This window comes from Anguilla anguilla, chromosome 18, assembly GCF_013347855.1.
Source record: "Anguilla anguilla isolate fAngAng1 chromosome 18, fAngAng1.pri, whole genome shotgun sequence".
Lineage (NCBI taxonomy): Eukaryota > Metazoa > Chordata > Actinopteri > Anguilliformes > Anguillidae > Anguilla > Anguilla anguilla.
Window position 1 is genome coordinate 13,093,777 of NC_049218.1, and position 26,143 is coordinate 13,119,919.

Below are 26,143 nucleotides of genomic sequence, written 5' to 3' on the forward strand. Positions count from 1 at the left end.
CCAGTTTAGGAGTGTTTCCCATGCGTACCCGCCTGTCACAATTATGAAACTCATGCATGCATGTGCACTGCGTCTTTGTATGATAAATGTCTGCTTTTTTGAGTGAAATGAAAACCTTGGTTTCCTCTAAATGTGTTACTTTCATCTTTGTAGAAGACATGCACAGGAAAAGATAAGAGGCAACAGACGTCGATGTCATGCATCAGATGCCTGGGCTATTTGCTTTGATCCCCATTCTGGCCTGTACACTATCTAATAAACTCTGCTTCAAGGCAATAAAAGTCCCTTTTAGGTCTTGTCAAACATGTCAGCCACAGATCTACATGTGCTGGATGACCCCCTCCCCCTCCACCTCCCCCCCTGAACCCACTGAGAAGGGCGCGTGAAGTTCTGTGGGCTCCAGGTGTTCCCACGGCGCATCCGTACCTGTCTTGAAGCTGAGGTTCTCGCGGATCTCCTCGTGGTCACATGGGTGGGTGAAGTCAAAGATGCTGTGCCCCGTCATCTCCACCTGCACAGGCGAAACGCAGGCGCTCATTACGTCAGCAAGGGCAAAAAGCAGCAACGTCAAGCAGTTCAAGCGAAACGCAAGCTTGAATTAACACGAGTGACCATGAGCAAGACCATCACTGCGGTTTTAAAAAGGGAAGTTCAACGGCTGCACAAAAAGCAACTAAAACCAGCAACATGTATTTTAAATATTTGGAGATACAGTATGTTGGTATTCTTAATTCTTAATTTTTGTTACAGTGGAAGGCATTACTGATATGATAACATATTTTGCACTAATGATATCAAGGCATAACACTGACTGAAATAAGAAACCGGAATTCGAAATAGAATATACAGTCATTTAAATTGAAATGTTGGAAACAATAAAGAATTCTATTGCAAAATATACAAATCATTGTCACTTTCTGTCTCAGTGGGATATATGTGAATTTAATCAAACCATGTATTATAAAGCAAAAGTGACAAAATTGTGGATTGGACTGGATTGGAATACATACTTTGTTTTCGATAATTCAATATATAGAACTTTCATAGCACAATATATCGCATTTTTCTATATATGGCAATATTTTAATTCCATAAAGGATAACGATACATAGAGAAACTGAGTGTTTTGTACTGCGTGTTTTATTTTCACTTACACAACTCAGAAAGTTCACAAGTTCGCAATAGGTTTCTTTACATTTCATTAGATGGTGTCTGAACTTCGGCATCAAAACATCAAATAAAGAGCATATGGGTTCAGTGTGTTTTGTAATCTCTGTGAGGAAGGGTGCATTTAACTTTTATTTTGCTGTTTAAATTTTGCTGAGATCCAAGACGAGCTCACACAAGCAAGGGGTAAAAAGGTCTGTAGTATGATTAAAATTCATGCTGGTTTTTCCCTTTTCAGCCTGTTGGCTTCCTCTGAATGTGGGGGGTGGGGTGGGGGTTGGGAGCAGACAGTTTTCTGCACACACCTGTGTCAGACCCATGAATTTATTGATGTTCTCAGACAGGAAGATTATGTCCCCGTCGGTTGTTACCACAGTGACAAAGCCCTCCAGAGACTTGAGGTAAAGGCTGTCCATCTGTCTGTCCTCCTCTGTATCGTTGTCAGGACAACCTGTGACATCAAGATGCATAAATGTGAATGTCCTTATTACAGTCAAACAATAGCCAAAAATACAATCACTGTGCGTGAGGTAAAAATACAGAAAGGGGAAAATTGAAAATTGCTTACATCTGTGAAAATTTGTGTCCTGAAAATTTGTGTCCTGTTTTTCATGCACTGTATCATGCATTGTGTGGAAGAGAGAGAGAAAGTGAAAGGCATAAAGTTGCTGAGCTGTTTAATATGTGTTTGCGTTTTCGGTATTTGTGTGCATCCGTGGTAAAGGATGTGAAACTGTGTGTGTATGTGTGTGTGTGTTTGTGTGTGTGCGTGTGTGTGTCTGTGTGTGTATGTGTATGTGTGTGTGTGTGTGTGTGTATGCATGTGTGTGTCCAGCTTGTTTTGCTCCTTGAAGTTCTGGCTCAGACCCAACGCAAACCAGAAGGACCCCATCCTGCTACTCTAAACCCTCCCAAACTCCATGACCTTCCGCCTTTGGTTCCTTCCCCAACACACACACACACACACACACACACACACACACACACACGTCTCCTATATTCCATACATGGAAATCAACGCATCATACCCGGAGACAGTGAATTGAATTGCTGGTTTTAATTTAATTTAGAGGAGGGATAAAATGATATAGGGAAACTGAGAAATAAGAAAAGAGAGGAAAAGGAATACTAAACTTAGCTCTATACTGTTAAATGGGAAGCCTGTCATTTCACCAAGAGTGTTTCCCTGAGATAAGGCCTGGAATTGAAGTTTAATGAAGTCCAGAGAGGGTGGTCTCTCTAGCCTGGAGAACAGAGGGCCTCCACCATGGGGAGGGGGGCTGCCCCTTCTCCCACTCCACCAAGAACAGTATGAAAATTACTGTATAAATAAATCATTGTTATGGTAAACTGTCCTCTTCATATTTCCTATGAAAATTTTCAGGAAACAGCATTAAAAAAGTGTTTTTTTGGCATGATTTTTGGATCATGTTTCATACTCTAGTATGGGCTGTCATTATCTGTAAGGCTCTTCCATCGACAACATAGGTGGGATCCCGTGCAACACTGACACATGCGTATCACAACACATCCTGTTTGCAACAAAGAAAACAAAATGAGCTATAACTGCTTATTTAGAAAAAACTACTCACACAGAAGTACTTCACCCCTGTTCACTGTTACTCATTTGAAAAAAAAACTCATTAAATATGAAATGCTTTTTCATTGCCATGTTCATGACAAAATCTGCACTCCTTGCATAAATCTTGCTTTGAATATTAATAGGGGCAGTGCAGTGAGTGTTTCTCCTCAGGCAGTTGTTTGACCTCCCACCAGCAGATGGCAGCACTGGGCTTCTCTTTAATACTTTCCATGCCAGCGGCATATTCCACGTGATTATATCTTTTGTAAGTCGTTTTGTATAAAACGGTCTGCTGAATGAAACTGTAACACCATTGGCTTGTCAGTCAAGACCAATGCAGAGCCGAGCACCTTGCACACGTCTACCCTGAACCTATACAGGGAGAAACAATTCTCAACCAAAACCCCGATGGTAGAGACCTGGATTTAGATCCGCCTCCGTTGGTTGGGTCAAAGACTTGATAAGGGCCTTCTGCCCTTATGACAAGCAGTGCAGGTGCTTCCCCTGTACCCAAATCCTCAGGGAGGGGACGGGGGGGGGGGGGACGGGGGGGCAAAGGGTGCTCTGTGGCGCCAGGGCTGGCCCATATTTTGGCTGCGCGGAGACGAAGAGCGCCCATCTCGCAGCAATCACCAGCATCCTACCCTGGCCTTCGTGAGCGCGCTCCACTCCCTCTCCAATCACAGAGCTGCAGAAAGGCAGATAAGCCAATCTCATGTGCCATCTCCTGCTAACGAGCTGCCGGCACACTCCCTGCCCTCTACTCCCCCGTGGCATGCTGTGCTACGCAGTCTTTACTTCCTAAATCGCGGCTCTCTCTCTCTTCCTCCGTCCCTCTCTTACACTCAGCCTCCTTAATCCTTCTCTTTTCACCATCCCTTTCTCACCTTTCCCTCTGGGGCATTTCTGCCTTCCTACATCTCGCTTTCTCTTTCTCTCTCATTACATTAAATTACATTACATTACAATGGCTTGGCAGATGTTCTTATCAAGAGTGATGTACGGTAGTGGAGAACATCAGTGTTACTCTCAGGAACACAAAAATGTACCAAGAAGGCACAGAGGCCCATTAATAAGCAATACGTGTAATATTAACCTAACCAATAATGATTTGTATTGTAACTTTAAAAAAAAGTACCATTAGACAGATAACCAGTCTTTAGACAGGAACAACTATAACAATATTCAAATGAAAATAATAATATTATTATTATTATCATTATTGTTATTATTATTATTGTTGTTGTTGTTGTGCTTGTCAATAATTACTATGATCATTATTTGCTAGATCTTTTGACTTGGGGACACACCGTACTTTCAACTGTTCTTTTTATAGACCCATTCTAACAAGGACATGAGTGGAATTCGGGAACAATGGCTGGGTCCTTTGTCTGTCTTCCAAAGATCTTAATCTCACTGTGCACTGAGGAAGATTTGGGGAAGGGAGGGAAGAGGTACACCCCCTCAAATCCCACAAACACACACACACACACACACACACACACGCACACACACACACACAAGCGCGCACACACACACGCACATACACACACACACACTCACACACACACACACACACACACGTACACACACGTACACACACCGTGTACCAGGAAACAATGTGTCTAGATTCATCATTTTCTGTCAGAGCATCTTCAGGTGAATGAAATGCCCTTGAAATGCCGAAGGCATCGCAGGCTGCACCCCCCTTCTGTGTGTGGCTGCTTCCCTCCACTCCCCTTAGCTCTTAATTAATTTCTCTGATTTAATGATTCCTGATCTCAGAGGGAATTCATTAAGCAAACAATGGGACCTAAACTGGCTCACTGCTAGTCTGTGTGTAGCTTTTAGACATCAGAGACCAAACTCCACACCTGAGGCTATGTGCACCGAGACGGCAAATATTCACAGATTTGATTAAAGTCTGACAACAAATGTGACACTAACCCATTTTTTATCACATATTTACAAGATGAATGTCAAAGCTATATTACAAATGTTTCAAAGCTAGAATGCAATATGCCTCCATCTCATATCTTTAATATGTTTCAATACACTCAATTAAAGATTACTGTTTGTGATTTGTTGCTCAGAATTCAGGTAAATAAAAGAATTCATTGAGTCAAGTAAATGCAGGCATCCAAACATCACAGGCGAGTGAAACTGTATGCTTGAGATTATCAGTGAGCTGTATATAGGAGTCAGGGTGAAGCATTACAATAGACTGGTCAGAGAGAGTGGGCGGGGCCAGGAGTCAGGAAAGAAGAATTTGACAGAGCCAATCAGAACAGACAGCTTTCAGACAGTACATCCAACAGCATCTACACACTACCATTCGCAGACACACACGTGGAAACACACACAACCACACCAGTGAGTTTAGGGATGCCAACATTCCCTTGCCAAAACAGGGGACACAATGCAGTGAAGCATGGTAAGTTGGCCAATTTCTGCATTGACAGCGGGGTGATTGTTACATTTGGCGTTTTTATATTGGATGCTATTTCATTCCAGTTATTCACAGAATTAATCACATATACGTACATTATTACATTTAGATACATTTTTGACACTCCCTAACCACACAGCAACCCAAACCGAGAAGCCAGTCCCCAGATTACTGGGACAAAAGGATGCACCATTTTAGCTGTAATACGGGACTTCTCAGTTACGAAGGGACTGTTGGCAACCCTACCCCTCCCCCGCCTATGCAGTATAAGCTTAGCGGCGGTGCGGCGCTGGGTGTTAGGGGCGCGCTTACAGGCGGAGATGAGCTTGCGTGTGCGCAGGAAGCTGATGGTGAGCCTCATGATGGAGGCCTTGTCCAGGTGGGAGCTGACGCTGTGGGCGAGGGGCAGCTGGTGCGCCAGCTCGTAGAACACCTCCGTCTCCTTGCTGCGCCGACACCGCGCCGCGTCCCGCGACTTCTCCTTCCTCCTCTCTGAGCTGCTCCTGGCAGGAAGTGAAAGCAGGGGCAGAGGTCAGGGGTCAAAGTTTTTACGCACGGGAACACTAGGGGTCAAAGTTTTGACGCATGGGAACAACTAGTGTACAGACGGTTCTTGCATTCAGAGATGACCTGTGAATCCTGTTGATTTGTTTTTTTTTTTTTTTGCAAATGAAATGAGATTCTACCATAGCTCACACAAGAGTAAGACAAGAATTTTGCAGATGGCTATAATACTGCAGGTGATACTGAATCATGATGATGAAATGAGGCTATATCTCAAACCACACTGATCAGTTCTCCAACTATGTTCCTTCGCCCTCACCCTATGCACAGGAATTGTTTTATAACATTAACAGGGTGCAGGGTACCTTGAGTTCTAAACATATGACTTAAATCAGATTTTCCTGCAAAACCAAAGGATTCCTCCAGGACTAGTCAGTCACCGTCACAATGCTGTGCGCACAATGTTGTGCCCACTGGCACAATCAACAGATTGAGGTCCTTTATTTAAACACTTAAAACATGCCACTGCAGAAAAAGGGGTCTGTCTGTCTCACTCTCTCTGTCTGTCCTTCTTTCTCTCCACCTCTCCATTTCACATTTTGCCTCTCACTCAATTTTGTGACTCGAGTGGACAAACAGTACACAGGGCATTCACAGAGGTGTTCAGCTTAACTTACCGGGAACTGTGCATAAATACACACACACACAGGTCTCACAAAGAAAAAATTAGTTTGTAATTTTCTACTGATGGAGGTAATGCTAATTAATGTATAATAATAATAATAATAATAATAATAATAATAATAATAATTCAGGCCATCTGCTCTCATTTACTGGCACCTGCCAGCTCACTGTCCTACTCAGACAGGGCAGGCTAGACTTGCTGAAGGTCTCTGAAAACTGTGAGAATCACACCACCAACGTCTTAACATCACCAAATCCACTTCCTGTTTTGCTTGAGTTTCCATCCTGAAAAGCAGGCCAGTGCCTTCACACCTTCGTAGAGAGAACAGGGCTGTCGGCATCACTTCTGTACAACGGCACCTTACAAAGCCACAACTGTAAATGGCAAGATGACTGCTGAAAGTGTGAAGAACAAAAGCAGAGGGGTCTTTTGCTTTTTTCTAAACTCATCTCAAATGGAGTGACTAACCCACTCTGCTGAGTTCTCCCGAAACACCTTGCAGTTTGCCATGTATGTGTGTGTAGTGTTTGCTGATTATTCCCCTGCACTGATGTTTGTGTGCATTGGCGTTTTGTTCTCGGTTCTTTTAAAAACTGCTGAGGGTAGCAGCTGTGGAGGTCTGTGGTTTGTGGGCAGCCAGTTGGGGCACTGCACGTGGCACTGGGCTGGGTGAACTCTGCGTGCCCTGTGACTGTGGCTCACCACAGTGCCCTTTCCCACACAACTACTGAGAGAGAGAGCAGTGTGTGTGTGTGTGTGTGTGAGAGGGAGAGAGAGAGCAGTGTGTGTGTGTGTGTGTGTGTGTGTGTGTGTGTGTGTGCGAGAGGGAGAGAGAGAGAGAGACATAGTCAGCCGCAATTATTTGACTCTGAGTTTGGTTGTTGGTTTGGGTTCAAGAATAACAATAAAAAATAATATAAAACTGTAAAAATGAACTGTATTCACATGAGGTTGTGGTGGTACCATTCCAAAAATCTGAATGAAGATCAAGTCTTCAACACATCCACCCTGACCAAAAATAAAATGCAGAATACAACAGAACAATTTAACAGTCGGGGTGTGTACAATAGAAACTTTTTTAAAATCTCATAATCGTTATCAGAATTCTAACTGCCTTTAAGAAGCATTAAACAAAGTGGGTGGGGGGGGGGGGGGGCAGGATCTGGGAAAAGCAGGGGCTATGTTACTATAAACTCCACCCTGACCCAGCCTGTGGACCAGTCAGGGCCAAGACCTCCAAGAGATTTCCTTTTCACCCCCTACTCCAAACTGGGCCAATCTGACCCCCTCACACCCCCCCCCCTCCCCCCATGACCCTAGTGTTTTATAAACATCCCAGCATTGCGTAGGGGGCGTCTGGGCCGGAGCCAAGGCAAAAGAACCGAAAAAAAAAAGTTCCAATCACGCTCCACAATAGACCCACATATTTGGCAACAGTGAGGATTCAACCCCCCCTCCCCCCTTCCTTTCTTTCTTCTTTTTTTTTTTTTTTTTTTTAAGAAAATAAATAGGTATTATACTGGTTTCCATGGGAGACGGCTTGAGGGCTAACAATGCATCAAGGAGGCCCTTTTCTAAAAATGAACCTTGGTGGACATTCTGCTTTCCTCCTCTGTGCTTCACAGGCCAAGTGGATGCAGAGGAAGAGGAAGGAATTGAGTTTATTTGTGATAAGTGAGGACCAGCGCTGGTCTGGTCCGTATTCGGCCAGCGGGACTCAGTGACCTGGCAAATGCTGCCGAAACCCCCATTTACCAAAACGGTTACTGTAACCCCTCCCAGGAAGGGTAATGGAGCTACCCCCCTATGGACACAAACAGGCTGCTTTAGGTCATCACCAGACTGCAGCCGGGCCTCAAACGTAGGACGGAGCTCCAGCGATGTCTTGACTGGGATCTCATTGTAAATTTAAGGCTCAAACAATGCCAAATCCCATAGAGCCCCACAGAGCTTCATGAAACCCCCCCCGATCCAAATGAATCCCACAGAAACCCACACTAAACATCCACTAAACCCCTCACAGCATAACCGCCAAGCCTCTCTAAGCCTACTTTCTTCATGCCCACCGCATTATCCCACATGCTCAAGGGAGGGGGAATGAGATGTGTGGCTGGAGAAATTCACACCCCCTCTAATCACTGGCCCAACACAGCGAATGGGGAGCGGTGTAATCTGGGGGGGGGGGGCAGATAGGGCTGTCTCCAGAAGTTTGGGCCAGGACCAGATAAGCGGGGTGCGTGGGACCGGGTGAAGACAGGCAGAGAGGGGACGTGCCGGGCTGGCACATAGTGCGGCGGTGCTGTCGTGGCACAGCGTGCGGTCAGGCGTGAGGGCCGCGAGGCCGATCGGTGCCGCCTGTGGCCATTGTTCGGCTGAAAATTCTGCTGTTGCCACAAGGCCTCCAGATAGAGGCTTCAGGGTATGAAACAATAGACATCTCGCACAGGGCTAGAGCCCCCCCCCCACCCCCCCCGCACTCACTGACCCCGCTCCCACTCCCCAGACATCCTGCCCCGTCTGGCATTCGAGGCAACAGTCCGGGTCTCTTCCACACTGGAGGCTGCACGTTTGGATCTAAGGTGGGGCATTCCATTCCTATGTCTCAATAGATGCTAAAATTTACCTGGACTGTTGCCATGGACAAAAGAAAAAAAACAATCCACATAGTGCAACATGTATACTCTGTAAGCAGACACCACCACAAAAAATAGCAATGCTCTTGTCTCCAACTTAAAAGATCTGCTTTCGTCATACGGACTGTCAAGTTCACAATACGAATGGCTCTTAACCTGGTCATCAAATGATGGGCAGGAGGCCGTTTAGGAGATTAGGGTCGGACTGAGTGTCACTGCGCCGCTGCAGAGGCCCAGAGGCTCCTGGCGGTGGGTCTGACAGTCATTGTGTTCGCAGGCGATGTCACCCTCAAGGAGTGTGACCCACCAGGTGACGATCTGTCTTAGCCTAAAACAAAATGGACAGAGAGCTTGCTGCTCTTGGACAATTATGTTGTCTGCCACTGACGTGCTGAACCAGTCCAAGACAAACAGAGTGAGGGAGAGAGAGTGTGAGAGAGAGAGGGAGAGAGGGAGAGAGAAAGGTGAAAACAGCTCCTTAAAGTTGTTGAATGCTATGTCAGAGGCAGCAGTTTGTTCGTGTTTCCTCATTCCTCCAGCTAAAAACGTACATCAAGGCAATCTGCAGCAGATATCAGATGGCCAAGGACTGGTTACCAGCTACAAGATCTTAGTTATTCCTTATAATGCTAACCTTTTATTCAAAGGTTTAATGCCAAGAGACCCCTATTTCTGTATTGTAAAGCACGTAAATTTCTTCTATGGGCTTTTTAAAAGAAGGAAACCCCCTTTTTCGGAAAAACGTACCAAACCCGCTGTCACCCATTTCCTGATAGAGGCCAATAATAACCAGAAGACGCAGAGCCCCGAGGTCGCACGGCAGGTAAAACGCTGCCCTGTGAAAGCAGGGGGGCTCCAGGAGAAAGTGAGTTTGATCTCCGCCATGGATCTCAAAAGGAAAATCTGAGCTATTTTTTTGCAGGGCGCTGAAATATGTCAACATGTCAGGCTGAAACGGCAGCTATGCCAGTTTGACAAATGAGCCTTCGGCCGCGGACGTCACGCCGCGGGCTCGCTAACGAGAGCGTGCCTCCGCGGCGGCCTCCCGCGTCCTCAAGATCAGATCTCAGACAACGGACACGCCGTTTAAATGAGTTAACCTGCTACCCCAGGGGCGACTGTCAAGCTTGCCTGCGCGCCCCGATCATTTCAGATAAAAATGCCCAAAGGGGGCTTTTGGCCTCACGTTTTGATGGGTCCTGTTTTATTTGATGATTCGTCTGAGGGGAGTAACTGTGAAAAGCCAAAAATCGCCCATGATTAGATTATAGAAATGACACGAGAAAATACAAACTATTTGATGAGTCCAGGCAATGGCGTGATACAAAATAATGCCCGATCCTGTACTGGGATTCAACAAAAACGCGCTGAAATCATTGAAGGGAAACTTCTGCTATCCCCAGTAAACACATCACAAGCAAGAGTTACGGGAAAAAAAATAACGAAGAAAACCAGAACCAGGAAAAACCAGATACTCACTGTGACCTGGATGCAGGTGAGAAAAGTTCATTAACATATGCACACACACACCCACCCGCATAGGCAAACATGCATGTACCTGCGCATACATATACGCATGCGCTTGAGCCCTCATCGGTTTAGTTCCATTTGAGTCAAAACATCACTCAGCCTAGTGACACCTGGAGAAGGTTGGCCATCTACCACGCTCCCTAAAATAGGCCCTGCACCCCAGTGGGAGCCTTTCCAGCAATCTGCTGGATGGACGCCTCATGAACAGGACCTCCACAATAAGGACATGCTTCCCCAACCCTTGACCAGTGCCACAAGCCAGCACTGACCGCTCCCCCCACCCAAGACCCCTCCCACCAACAAGACTGCTGACCTATCCCATCTGTGGATGGTCGGCTCTAGGCTGTGCTGATTGGCCCGCCCCCACACTGATCCCAGTGACCTGGGTCAGCAGGCAGGTTGATAAGGACTCCACCCAACCCGCCCGTCGCGCCACACCATCCATTCCTGACGAGTCACATTCCTTAAACGAAAGGCCATGATGGTGCACAGGTCTGGCAGGCGATGGGCTGGTCCTGCTGGTGTTTCCGTATCAACAAGACATAATCAACCGGTGCTGGGATGATACAAGCTTCATACATCCCATCGTGCGTGCTGCTTCCCATCCCTCCCCCACAGCACTGCTCAGCTACATGGGCCTGACACCCCTACTCCGGGGGGTGGGAGTGTTAATTCTCTGCCTGGTCTCTGATACCCCCACTCCGGGGGGTGGGAGGGTTCATTTTCTGCCTGGTCTCTGTGGGGCAGCAGCCTTTGGCATGAGGGCCCATGATGCAGTGCAGATGACGAGCCCCTGCTGCTGTTGAGGGTACGCCGGGTGCCCGTGAACCCCTGCCAGGCGGAGCACGCGCTCCAGAGGAACAGCAGGTGGACATGGCTCAGAGCCAAAGACGAGCTCCAGGCATTCCAAAGTATCTGGTGCTGTCCGGAGGCCAAGCAGGGTTTGGGGTTTATTCAACCAGAGGGAAGAACATAGGGGCGACATAGCTCAGGAGGTAAGACCGATTGTCTGGCAGTCGGAGGGTTGCCGGTTCAAACCCCGCCCTGGGCGTGTCGAAGTGTCCTTGAGCAAGGCACCTAACCCCCAACTGCTCTGGCGAATGAGAGGCATCAATTGTAAAGCGCTTTGGATAAAAGCGCTATATAAATGCAGTCCATTTACCATTTACCACACTTGCGTATCTTCAGCTGTTGAGCAAGATCAGGGCGCATTGTAGAATGGCTGCTGGCTTCAATGAAGATATGATGCAGCCACATATATTCTGTTTAGTTTAAGCTAATACCCCCACTCATTTACCCACATTTTGCATTCATACATCACAGCTGTGACTCATTACTTTTCCACAAAACGACCAGACATGCTTGCACTTGATTGGGGATGAAACACGTTGAAGATTACAAACTGCAACGGACGTTTTCACATCATGCGTTGTGTTGATGTAGGAGGCGAACTGAGGAAAGCGTTTCACGCTCACTTTTTGCGCTGACTGTGAATCCGCTACGGTCCATGACGTGGATTCCTCTCCTTTTCTGGGCCTGTCATCTTTGTGGTTCCCCTAAAGCTCTGCAAAGCTTTGCGTGCGTGGAAATGAAACTGATTTTGTGCCTTGCTTTGCAAACGGTGTTCTTATGATCTGGTGCGACAGGAACGTGAGATCAAATTCCCTACCTGCCAGTCTGTGTGCCATTTCCCAGAAAGAGCAGTTCCTACTTCTCTGTGAAACTGCACCATAAAATACAACATGGAACACAAAAGAGACTTGAAGAGACTTCACAGGAGGAAAACCATTTGGGCGTTAGGACGTTAGGAAAACTCTTCCATAAATCAGTGGAAATGAGATGACAGCAAAACAATGCACGGGAAACAATTAAACCAGTGGCAAACAAATGCGGAAAATGCAGATTTGCAGATGCAGAAAGACTGGGGAGGTGGCATGCGTCAAGCGCAGCATGCATTGACTTTATCCCCACAGCTGCCATTTTGCATTCAGGCACACTGAGAGAAAGCCCTGGGATAGGATGACAGATATCTCAGGAAGAAGAAGGACAAAACCAGAGGAAGGTCCTTCTCCCACAAGCATCCTAGGACATCTAACCCCATCGATCTTTCAGCAAATAAATGCCGCAGGTTTGTCCAGGAGGCAAGTTGATTGACAGGTGTCAATCCTGTCTGGGGAAAGCTGACTGATGGGTGCAAATCCCTTGGCCGGGAAACTAGGTTGACTAGATTTATGAGGCTGAGGAAGGCCCAGTGGAACAGCCAAAAGGCAGAGAGGGTTGGAGCAGCGCATTGCTGGTGGAGACACCACTTGGACGGCCCCCTCTGTCCTGAGTGACAGCTCTGCTGGCCCTCAGGCTAAAGCGCCTCCCTGCCTCCCACTCCATTGCTCTCGCTGTTTGTTTTTGATTAAAAGTGCCAATCAGTCAGCGCTGAGGTCGGGACGGGGAGCGTGTGGGGCGGCCCCGGGGCGAGCGGGCGACGGGAGGGGTTGGGCGCGCGGCTGGCTCTCCCGGGGCTCAGGTGCAGAGTGTCTGAAGCAGGCGGGCAGGCCACGGGCGAGTCTCCAGTCATGTCAGGTAGCTATTCTCATAACAAGCAGAGCGGCGCTTAGCAAACACAATAGACAGACTCCTGCGCTTCCGCATGCTGCCCTCGAGGCCAGCACCGGTTCGTGGCCTAAATTAAGTGTGTGTGTGTGTGGGGGGGGGGGGGGGGGGGGGGGGGGCTCAGGTGTGGCGCTGTGGCCAGGTGTGGGAGCACCAAACCAACAGGGAAAGATGGAAACGTGCCACCTGCCCTGTACGCACACACGCAACTGTTGTGACTCAAAGATTTCAGAGATAAGCAGGCAAAACAATCACCTGATCGGATTATGGACACTCGCCCCCAGAAAAGGCTGACAGAGCCACACTCTCACACACAGGCTGTCTCTCTTTCCTGCTTTCTCTTCCTCTGTCTCCCTTTTGGGCCACCTCTCTCTTTTGCTCTCTTGCTCTCCCTCTCTCCCTGTCAGCCAGGCTATGTCCCAAAAGAGCGCAAACGTCTTCCAGACAAACAGAGCCTCCATTCACAGCCCAGCTTCAAATGCACTCCAGCTTCGCAGGCAACGTGGCGAGAACGGAGACCGCAGCGCTCGCTGAAGCCGAGGTGAAGCTTTCCGTGCGCTCGCCTGGGAGACGGAAAACGCCGCAGTTCAGCTTCTGCTCAACTTTCCCCCAAATGTCTGTACACCATGTACAGCAACAACTCCACCCACCTCCATGTTCAGGCTTTCTACTTAATTACCCAGCGGGGAATAACATGAAACAAGTTTATTTAGAGCCCAGAGTCAGGTGCCATTTCCATTCCTTCCATTAGAAATAGGGGAGTCCATTAGCCTGCCTCACTCACCCCTCCCCTCATTAGAATCCACAACTCATCACAATTACCCCCCCTGAACGCCACTCACAATTCATTTTCTGAATTTTCATGTCCAGCTTTTCAACTTTCTCCCAATATGGAATAACCATTCAAAATGAATAGGTCTGGCCCATAACTGCAATGTCCAGACCAGATAATGTTCTCCAAATCAGCCCCCTTTTATCTTTTTTCTTGGTAGCTCTCCAGTTAAGTTTTGCAGCCACTTAGCTAATGCACAGCACACTGAGACAGGGGTTACCCTGCCAACCAGTATCCTCCCTCCTAATAACACCCTTCTCTGTCCCCATTGCCAGAGTAGGGATTCTGTACCTAGCCACAGGGACACATACCTGCATTAAAATCCAGTAAGCGGAGTTGGATGCACCATCCAGTGCCCCACAACACTCACATATACCTAACTACACAAAATAAACACTGACTGACGGACCGCAGGCAATGAAACTAAATGCAATTTCTCCTACTGAGCAGAAAAACCCCTTCTGGAAGGAATACCCAATCAAAAGGAATTTGTCAAAATAAAGACAGATAGTTAAACATGTACTGCGATTTTCACACACTAGACTCTGGAGTATACAGAGAATGGCATGATAAAGAAAAAACATCCGGTGAGCAGACTGTTCTGTGGCTGAAAACACGTTAATGAGAAAGGTCAGCCGAGAATAGGCAGGCTCATTTGAAGTACAATACAGGCCACAAAGGCTCAAATAACCGTTGTTTACAACAGTGGTGTGCAGAAGGGCATCTCTGACTGTACGTCGTGTCCAACCCTGAAGCAGACGGGCACCAGCTGCAGAAGACCACAGCAGGTTCCTCTCCTGGTACAGGAAAGGAACGGGAAATGAAGCTGCAGTGGCCACATGATCACCAAAACTGGACGATTGAAGATTCGAAAAAAGTCGCCTGTGACATGCAGATGGTGGAGTCAGAATTTAGCAAAAACAGAATGAATCCATGGATCCATCCTGCCCTGTGCCAACAATGTAGGCTGCTGCTGGTGGTGGTGTACTGGTGTGGAAAATGTCTTCTTGGCACACATTAGGCCCCTTAATACCAACTGAGCATCATTTGAATGCCACAGCATATTTAAGCATTGTTGCTGACCACATGCATCCCTTTATGGCCACAGTCCACACTTTTTTTTCCAAATGGATGCTACCAGCAGGATAATGCACCGTGTCACAAAGCACGTATCATCTCAAGCTGATTCCACAAACATGACAGTTTACTCCAATGGCCTGCACAGTTCCCAGATCACAATCCAACAGAGCACTAATAAGAGGGATGAGGTTGAACGGGGGTTCACAGCATGAACGTGTGGCCAAAACAATCTGCAGGAACTGCGTAATGCTATAGAGTCAGCCTGGACCAAAACTCCTGATTAAATGTTTCCAGCACCTTTGTCGAGTTCATGCCACAAAGAATTCAGGATGTTCATGAGGCAAAGGAGGGTCATACCTGGTACTAGATATATGTACCTAATATAGTGGCCACTGAGTGTATATAGTAAGCATATAGAAAATGCGTACATACACTACATTTCCAAAAGTATGTGGACACCAGGAACATCACACCCATACTGTAGGTACTTGTTGAATATCTCATTCCAAAACCATGAGCATTTATCTGGAGTTGGACTCCCTTTGCTGCTGTAACAGCCTCCACTCTTCTGGGAAGGCTTTCCACCAGATTTTGGAATATGGCTGAGGGGATTTGGGTATTCCATTCAGCCACAAGAGCATTAGTGAGGTTGGGCACGGATGTTGGGCGTAAGGCCTGGCTTGCAGTCGGGATTGCACCCCAAAGGTGTTTGATGGAGTAGATTTCAGGGCTCCATACAGGCCAGTCAAGTTCTTCCCCACCAAACTCAGCAAAACATTTCTTTATAGACCTTGTTTTGTGCATGAGGGCATTGTCATGCTGAAACAAGAAAGGGCCTTCCCCAAACTGTTGCCACAAAGTTGGAAGCGCACAATTCTCTAGAAAGCCATTGTATGGTGTAGCATTACGCTTTGCCTTCACTGGAACAAAGGGGCCAAGGCCAAACCATGAAAAACAGCCCCAGACCATTATTCCTCTTACACCAAACTTTACAGTTGGCACTATTTGGGCCAGTGTCATTGGCACTATGCATTCCGTCAAACCCAGTTCGTCAGACTGCCAGATAGTGAAGTGTGATCCATCACTCCAGAGAACACATATCCAGAGTCCAATGGCGGTGTGCTTTACACCACTCCAGCCGACACTTGGCATTGCGCATGGTGATCTTAGGCTTCTTTACGGCTGCTCGGCCGTGGAATCCCATTTCATGAAGCTCTTGACGAACAGTGCTTGTGCTGACCTTGTTTCCAGAGGTAGTTTGGAGCTCTAGTGAGTGTTTCACTTGCAACCGAGGACAGATGATTTTTACACGTCACACGCTTCAGCACTCTGCGGTCCTGTTCTGTGAGCTTGTGTGGCCTACCGCTTCGCGACTGAGCTGTTGTTGCTCCTACTCCCACTTGTTTCCACTTCAAAATAACAGCCCTTACAGTTGACTGGAGCAGCTCTAGCAGTGCAGAAATTCAATAAACTAACTGGCTGGAAAGAAGGTATCCTATGACAGCGCCACGTTGAAAGTCACTTTAGCCCTTTATTACGAGCCATTCTACCACCAATGTTTGTCAATGGAGATTGCAAGGCTGTATGCTTGGTTTTATGCACCTGTTACCAATAGGTGTGGCTGACATAGTCAAAACCACTAAGTAGAAGGGGTGTCCACATACTTTTGGAAATGTAATGTATGTGTTACAATTTGTGCATTTCCATTACATGTAAATAACAATCAACGCATGTGTCACAGTCTATGTAGCACAGTGTTTTAAAATATGCATTTATTCTGAAGAGGGGTTAGGGACTGGCTTGAATTCGGGTTTTTCTCGACGCCCCAATGGCCCGCAGTCTCCTCCCTTCCTTGCTTACCGGCCGGCTTCCTGTTGCTTCTGTGTCTCGCTGAACACAAACAGCGAACAATAAGCAGCTAATCTCTGATCCTGTGGAACAGCGTGTTCCGACGCACGCAAACAAACAACGCTAACGGGACAGCACTCTGAGTCATCCCGGGCAAGGAGACGGACCTTTCAGACGATGCGCTCGCAGCGCTGTGCCAAGCTACGTCAATCCCAAACCGCCCACCCCCCCCCCCTTCCCCGCAGCTCGCTCCTGATCCACCACAGATCCAGAGTGTCCTGTCTACCTGGTGTGCAAACGTCACCCCCACCCCAACGACGGTCACCCCAACAACGGTCACCCTGAGTGCCTGGATCTGCCTGGACTTGCTCAAGAGCAGAGCGGCCACTAACCAGAGGGCAGCAAACTGACTGAGACAGAGTGGAGAACAAACCATTATCAAAGCATCTGGAAGCACGGCGGGACATTTTAGAACACACAATACACATACACACACACAAACGCACACACACACACACACACATAGCTCCGTCTCCACAGCCGTGTGCAGTGACGGGGCAGCATCTCTTTTACGAGCGCACGGGAGCAGGTCTGCCAGAGAGGGGGACACTGGAGAGGTCGGCGGGAACATGCTCCCATCCACGTAAACACCGTTGCCATGCCGACACCTTCTGTAGCGTGCCACAGGGGACGGCGGTGGCCGAGCGGGTCGGCGCTGCTCAGAGGGACAGGAAGTGGAGAGGACACGGTCACATGCCGCAGAGACAACAGGGCACCGAGGATCGCTCAGAGCGACTCACCCTCTTCCCACAGGACTCCCTGGCCCTCTCCTCTTATCTCTCTCCTCCTCACTCACTCTATTCCTCTCCTCGACCCTTTCTCTGTCTCGAATGTCACTTCACTTCATTTAAACTGTTTTTTATTATTGTGTTTTATCTTCATTATCTGCTCTGTGTCCTTCTGCAAAAAGAGCTGTCATGGTTTAATGGTTTAAACAGAGGGGAAGTAAAAGTATTGCTTCTCACTTCTACTCTCACTTTCTCAGCTTTTCATCAAGTCTCCTCATCTCTCCGTTCACCTCTTGTCATTTCTCCTCCTTATATTCCCTCTTTTCTTTATGCTCAATTCTCATCATGTGTTCCTCAATGAATCCCCTCTGCTTTTCTCTCTTTTTGCTCCCCCTCTCTCCTCGTCTTTTCCTCCCCTGCATTCTTCTTTTCGCCCCTTCGTCGTTTCTCCCCCTCTCCTTAGTGGAATTCTGTTTCCTCTCCATCTTGTTTCCCTCCAACTTTCCTCTCCATCCCCTCCTCCTGCTTTAGCAATGACCCTCCGGTCAGCGGCCTTCACGCGGAACAGAAGAGCGTCAGCATCCGCCCGAAAAACAATTAATCGCAGAAATGTAAATATGATGTACCGTACATTCGATACTGGAAGGAGCAGGAGAGAGACGCTTTCCAGCCCCGCTCATTGTAAGTCACTGAGGGTGCACGGGTAACATTTGCAGGTGGCTGGTCTGTGGCCGACCGATGCCGGCCCGACGCAGAATACCAAACAGGACCTCGTTTGACAGAGCACTATCGCAGATTCGCAAAGTGAGAAGGAGAGAGAGAGAGAGGGAGAGAGGGAGGGAGGGAGAGCGAGGAAGGGAGGGGAAGAGGAAGTCCACTGTTTGGTCTTCATTTAGTGTTTTCCCACTCTCTGCGCTGAGCAGCAGTGAATGAAAGAGGGGCTTAAAGTCAGCTCCTTAAGGGGTGCAGACTGGCACAGGGGAACATAAGAGAGCAGAGCTTAATTAGAGCCACGCTACGTCCTGCAGCGAGGGCCTCAGACAGGCTGCCAGGCCCGCCTCGGTGTCCCCCCCCCCCGCCCCAAGTTCCCCCATGTCCGTCACCTAAGCCCCCCACCCCGGAGAAAGGGTTACACCGCTGCCCCACCTGACCGCGGGTCAGTAGTGAACCGCTGGGCCAGAAACCGCTACCCCACCGCTACCAAGAAACACACAAGTGAATGGGAATCGTGGTTACCATGACAGCCTTTTTAATTATGCTGAATTGCTCTCCACAAATATGAACTGACAAATTTCATATTGTAATTATGCAACTCAAGTCCTTCCTCTTTCCTTTAAATGCATTTTAGAACACAAAAAAAGCATTTAAAGGAAAGCGCTGACTGGTGCACTGACAGTGTGCTACACACTGCAGTATCTGATAAGCTGGCTATGCTGATAAGGGCAGTGATTTCAGCTTTGAATATGAGGCGCCCAGTGGGGGCAGACCGTTGCGTAATGGGGGTGGTGGAGGGAGACCCCTGTGATGTGAGGTGGGGGGGGGGGTTTGGGAACGGTGCGCTGGGGGGAAGTGGAGCGGTCATTTTGCAGGAAGTGTTGGGAGACAGCGTTCTGTGGGGAAGCAAGAGTAGGGGGATGTGACCAGGCGCTCTGGCCAAGTTAAACACCCCAGTGAGAAGAGGAGAGAGAGAGAACGAGAGAGAGAGAGAGAGAGAGAGAGAGAGAAACTGTTCCCAGAGCCTGATTTAAGCCTGATTCAAGTGGACGCAGAAGCCTGCATTTTCGGCCTCTCTTGAGGCTTTGTCACAATAAACAATAATCTTCAGTTTCAAGAAGTCAAGCAGCTGGGTAGGCAGGGCACTCCTGTCTCTTAAAACTCCCATAACACATTCACAGAAATCAAACCCTCACGAAAAATACGGTCCAATAACAGCGACTGCCCAAGCCTGCCTAGCAGAAAGAGGCAGCGGTGTACTGAGAGAGAGAGACAGAGAGAAAGAGAGAGAGAGAGAGAGAGAGAGAGAGTGAGATAATCAGAGATTAGTGGGGAACAATTCATTATCTACGAGTGTGTAAAGGCTGAACTTTGACTGCGCCCTGCTGCGGCAGAGGGGCTGAGAGCACAGATCAGGATTCCTGCAGCCCGAAGGCTCAGACCTGTCGCTGCTCGCTCTGGCTGCTCTTTCCTCATTCGCACAGGCCTGCGAACGGCCAGCAGACAGAAGAGTCCTCAGCTCCGGCTCCCCTCTATTTTTTTTCTCAGCTGGTTTCCTGTCAATTCATTTGATTCTCACGGTGGCAAACAGCAAGACGAAGATTCAGTGAAGCGCTTTTCCTGTCCCTCGATCGCTGTTCCGACAGACCAGGTCACATTGTGATTTTTGTAACGGTCTGGCCCATTTGCTTCCAGAGCCCGACTCCCTGCATTATCAGGGCAGTCGGTGGAGTGTGGTGAACAGGAATTGGAGTGTTCAGCTTTCTCTTTTTTTTTTGCAAATTGCCATTTTGCCCTGGCTGGCTGTGCCATCAGGCAGAGATGCAATAATAAAACGGTCCTTTCAGGAGCAGAACTGGAAGAGCAGATAGAGGCCCCGAAGACTGAATACAAGGTGCCGAGGTGAATTTCACGTATCAGGTTCTCCCTTCAAATGCTTCAGGTCAGAGAAACCAAACAGCAGCCCGGGGAGTAGCAGGGCGCTCCGTGGACCTGGAACCAGGCCCATCAACAGCCCACTGAACCGCTGAGCTGACAGTGCAGGCCCTTTCTCTCTCAAAGAGACTCGCTCCCGCAGAAGACCGAAAAGCGCTGAACAGGCCACAGAGAGGCGAAGAGCGGGCGCCCAGAAAGATGACGTAACCTCGGAAACGCGGAGCGGCTAACAGGAGGAGAAAGGGCCTATCGCAACGCAACGGTGCCGTCAAAAGTGTGAGCCGCGACAGAAGAATCCAATCAGAAGAGCTCCAGAGGTTACGATCGGACGCGATCGCTGCTGTGGACGAAAGCCCACTGACCTTCGACCCCCTGCCTTCTCACCGTCTCTGCCTGGTTGACTGATTTACAGCGGCGGCTTAATATTTGAAAACTCCCGCACCGACGCGTCTTCAGCCTCTGATTGATGAAATACAAAAGTAAAAAAAATATTTGTCATGGGACGTCTCCAGACTACCTTTCACCCCCTTTCACCAGTACGTCACAACACGTTCATCAAAGAGGGGGCCAGGCCTGACACACGGGGGGATGACAGCAGGAGAAGTAAATTAAGACATCAGTCAGCTGCGCGCTGGTGAAAGATGGATTAGGAGGGTAATTTACCTGCGGCTTTCTCACCTGTGCATGATGGTAGCGGCGGGGGGGGAGCACTCGCCGTCGTTGGCCCCGAGCAGAGCGCCGTGACGGCTCAAACCGACAGCTGCAGCCCCGCGCGCGCAAAACAGGCGACAATTTCCAACTGCCGCAGTTCACCTCTTACAGAAAACCACGTGTGAATTTTACATTTTAATAGGATAGTTTAAAAGAAAATTTCCCATGTGAACTGGGCCTTTTTACACGTGATTGGCTTTTTTCACACGTGAATGAAAATTTCTACATGTGAAAATTGATCACTTGCATCTTCACATTTTTGCATGTGACTGACTTTTTAAAATGTGAACATTTTTTTCCACATGTGAAAACAAAACATGGGACTTGAAATAGCAGAGCTTACATTTTTCTGCTCTCATCTTAAGTGGGAGCATTTTTTTTTGGGCGTCCACATGTGGTGAACAGGTGAGGAACCTGGAACGTATTACACACATGCACATTCACAATCATACGCACACACAATCATGCACACACTCACATGCACAAAAAAACACACCAGGTGTCCACTAAGGAAAAACTTTCAATCATGCCTCAGCTTATTAAACACTTAAACACAGTCACATACACACACCCAGTAATGCCAAGGTTCTGTAGGTCACACCGTTGTTTCAATGGTGTTGAATGTTGTACTTAAGCTAGCCGCAAGGCCCTGTCAATCACTTCAAGCTACCATCACAATTCCATTCAATGTCACAGCAAAGATCCGACCAGCACAGTCTAACGTCTTCTAAAAAGGCTTGATTCTCTATGGACAAAATGTTGAAAAGCAGATCTCTGAAAACTGGGATAGGGAGCACCTGCAGACCATAAACCATCCAGAACGATTTAGCCACCATTGCGGTTTACATGTACTGCATGACATAATGACTGCAAAAAAAATGGTTGAGGCTTCAGTGAAATCCATGCAAGCCAGCGGTAGTTACAACAGCAAGGCTTACCTAACATCCTCCCCAACATTTCTTAGGATCACTGAAATTAACCCCGTCTGCCTACTAAGACAGACGTACACACACATGCCACACACATAGGAGCATAAAATGAACTCTGTCTTCAAAGCTCACAGGCTGACAAATTGCCTGTTTTTCTAAAATGGCCGACCCATCACTCACGTTACGTCAGTCAGGACCACTTGTCCTCAAAGATAGAATCTTAATTCTTAACACTTAATACAGTTATTTTCGGCAGTATGGCTCTGCTCCGGAAGTCCTCCCACCCATTCTTGGATAAGGCAGGGTGGCCACCCCACAAGGGTACATGCAGAACAGATCCAGCAGCAATGGGGACAGTCTTACAAACACATAATTCAGGGAGCTTGGGTGGAGGAGGGGGTTTAGACCAGCACTGTGCAGCAAACACGCACGCAGGAGAAAGCAGTCAAATCAGGGAGAGGCCGTTTAAATACACTGCCCTGTTATGTGAATGGAGTGTGATAGGTGAACATCACTAAGCAGCCAAACCATCAGCTGATTCAGCCAGAGCCGGGCTTGACTCTCGTGGCCAGCCTGACCTAACGCAGTGGTTCATTTGTGCACTGGTTTCAGGGTTCACATCTTCAAACTGAGAATAATTTCTAAGATGCAAGAAGGTGTAGCAGGGCTCAAACCTCATAGGGCAAAGACTAACACAACACAGCGAGATAAACCGGAAACAGAAAGGCCACAAAAAGTTGTTTTTTAAAGCAGAGGCTGTGCTGCATAAGGGAAACTAAAGCTCCACAGAACACAATCAGGCACAACAATAAGACCCGTCATCCTGATCACTTCTGATGAGACCCCTGCTCAGCCCGCTTAATCTCTGAGAAAAACGCAGCGAACAAACCAGTGCATATCAATCTGTTCCACTTCTTTCATTGCCAGGCATTATCGTTTCACAGAAAACAGTTATAAAATCTGACAAAAGCATGCTACCAATTGTTCTGTATGTGCTTTCACACGTAATCCGATTACATGACGGCTTTAATAACTAATTCCCAACAGCATGTATGCTGTACATAAGCTATATGTGAACAGCACAGTCACATTCACGCCAGATTTAAAACAGAGCAAGGCAAGAAAGTTTTGTCCCAGGCTAAAGCAAAAATGTTTTGCCACGTTTTAACCCAGCGATGACAGTTTTTTTTGGGAGGGGGCAGGCATGGGACACACACCTGTTGTACCCCATGGACCATGTTCGGACCTTGAAGGACAGTCCCCCCCCCCCCCAACCTCTCACACACACACCTTTGACTGTTGCTCTCTCAGTAATGCATTTAAAATGACAACACAACATTACACTAATTTCTGTGGATTTCTGCATGTTTCACCAAACGATGAGAAAAGACAAAAATCACTATCCTCACAGCATAAAAATGGTGAACATTTAAAAATAAAAATGAATTATTATTATTATATTTTTTGTTCCATTTACATTATTTGTGACGGAATAAACTGCTTTCATACTCCCACCTCATTATTAGAATTATTATTATTCACAATATATTCACCATTTCAGTCTATTTCATTTTAATGATTTTTTTATTTTAAATATCATAGTGATTAATATCATTTAATAATATTTACTAATAACAAAATACATAATAATAATAATAATGTTATTGGTGTTAACAAATATTATCATACGATGTTAAAGTATTATTATTATTGATGATAATAATAATAATAATAATAATAATAATAATAATAATAATAATCACCATCATAATAATAATGTACCTTGTAAAATGCAGAAATAGATGATGTAGTTGATTGAATATAATGTGCAATACTCCATTTAAACTTTTCACAAGCATTTTAAATAATATTCTGAAATACACTGAATCTTTCGTCACACTGATTAAGCACAAGAAAGTTGGACATATTATACAGGCACGGCTGGAGTGGCTTCGGAGTTCGTCTTTCAAACTATTAAATAGCACTCGTCCGTTTTTTTTTTTTAAATGTAAAATTGCATTTTTAAAAACGACAGAACAGAATTGCGTAGATCTAGAGCATGCAAGAAAACGTAGCCTACAAGCTGCCTATGTTGAGCGGGATCAAGTGCGTCGTGTGATGGAAGAATACTAGTGCCTTTCCACAGTGTATAATGTCAATTAAAGCAAACCAGGTGACAAAACTCACAATAACATTACATCCTCACGTTGCATTCGATTGAATTGCTGAGCTACACTCGCTTCGAGCTTTGCGGTTGAACTTTTGAGCAACAGGTCCAGTCGAAAGCCGCGCAGCGTTGATTTTTTATTATCTTGAACAGGACAGCAAGAACGACAGCACCGGCTGATAAAAAAGCGTTCACTAAAATAACTAATTTACCCAATTTAGGCAATATATGAAACTTTTACATTTTAAAATTGACAAAGGATCTCTGCACGGCTTATTTTGTCCATGCACAAAAAATATTTTTGAAGGAATGCGCATCCTACCTCTTCTTTTCCTTGTCAGCAGTCATATTGTTTTCCTCTGTCAAATGTCCTTTCGCTATTCCTCGTGGGTCCTCCGCAAAGTCCCAGTGTTTTCGGGTAATTTTTACAAATTGTTTTTTTTAAACACGCACAAAACAGCTAGGCTGTAATTGTGAAGAAAATACAGAAATATTCTCGCTAACGGTTAAAAAAAATCAATGACTTGTTTGTATGTTTCAAGCCAAGTCCATATTGCAACTGAGAGAAAGTCCTTATACCAGGTTAGGGTGGGCTATACAGTCTCAGAACACTGCCGAGGATTGTACAGCCTCTCTCTGGTATTATGAAGGCAAATCTGAAGGGTAAAATGTACTCTTTAAATGTACTGGTTGCAGCCCCCTGTTAAAGTTCCTTCGACTGAACTGCGTGTCTGGGAAAGTTCCAGCCCCTGTCCCCGAACGACTCTCCCTTGCGCCCAGCTGGCCCACTGACAGCAGCTCAATCAATCTCGTGGTTGTGATTGGCGGGATCTCACTGAAGACCCGCCTACCACGCCACCTCTCCACTTCGCCGCTCTTCGTAAAATACAGGTCCTGTTCAGAGGCGGGTCTGTCGGTAGGTGAGCTAATTCGCTATCGGTGTTTATGCAACGACCGAAAAGACTGTTGAAAGAGTGCTTTAAAAAAAGAATTATTATGATTAGTGGCCGACTTACACGCGCACTCAGGTTTGGCAAGTTGAAAGCCGCGATGAAAAGAGGCTTCAGCTTCAACCAAATTTTCTCACTTGCTCGGAAACCAATCATGGAAATAACCAGACCTGGATCAAATACGTATTTGTTTTGGATTCAAATACTTTTCAGTGCTCTGTTGATCTTGCCTGGTGTAGCCTAATTGAGCCTGCCAATATGACCAAAAGGCGGGGTTTGCACATTTTGAGAGTATTTCATTGGTTCCAATACACAAGATCAGTAAAGCGTAGAAAAATATTTGAATCCCAAACAAATACGTATTTCACCCGGGTCTTGAAATAACAAAATTTACATATAGGCAATTTCAGTAATGTGGCCTGATGAGTGACAACCTAGTAAGCCCACAGGGCATAAATTTTAAAAAAGGAAGTGTAACTCCATAACTCACCAATGACAGCACAGCCTTCATATCTCCAGCAACACATTGCTCAAACTACTTGTAACAGACCACTGTCATGTGACGTCTGTTCCACATCAGTATTAAATTAAAAACCTCAACAAAACCGAATTAATAAAGCTCTGTAGAATGAACAACCAGAAACATTACGGCCCATCAGGACCAGGATTGGAAAGCACTTGTGGAGATAGACCTACTGAAAGAGCCAGACCTTAGGAGTCTTTTGCAATGGAGGATTACATAAAGTTCAATTTCTGAGACCCATTAAAAAAAAACAAAAACAAAAAACAAGCCATTTTACACAGTTGAAATTGAAATATTTATGAACAAACTTTGGTTGTGCTGGTGATTAACTTGTCCCAGATTTTATTTTCATGCTACACTACCACTTTGTGTCATTTATGGGGTGAGTTAAGGCTGCTACTGGACCTGTGTTCAAGGTCATCGTTGCGCTTCTTTTAGGGACAAACCAACACAGGGTTTTGCCGTGAAAATAAAATGACACGCCTGCTGGTTTAAAATAAATATTAGCT

General features: G+C 46.8%; 1 protein-coding gene across 4 annotated transcripts in view; it reads right to left on the minus strand.

The window, feature by feature from the left end:
* epas1b (endothelial PAS domain protein 1b) overlaps positions 1-24,916 on the minus strand; it is a 42,990-nt gene extending 18,074 nt beyond the window's left edge. For all 4 annotated transcript variants that reach the window (XM_035400244.1, XM_035400242.1, XM_035400245.1 and 1 more), the window contains exons 1-4: positions 24,484-24,916; positions 5,511-5,701; positions 1,473-1,618; positions 427-511 (exon numbers count right to left, since the gene is read on the minus strand). In XM_035400244.1, coding sequence (XP_035256135.1) covers positions 427-511; positions 1,473-1,618; positions 5,511-5,701; positions 24,484-24,509 — 448 coding nt within the window. In that variant the 5' untranslated portion in view covers positions 24,510-24,916. The remainder of the gene's footprint in view (positions 1-426; positions 512-1,472; positions 1,619-5,510; positions 5,702-24,483) is intronic.
* Between the last annotated feature and the right edge of the window lie 1,227 nt (positions 24,917-26,143).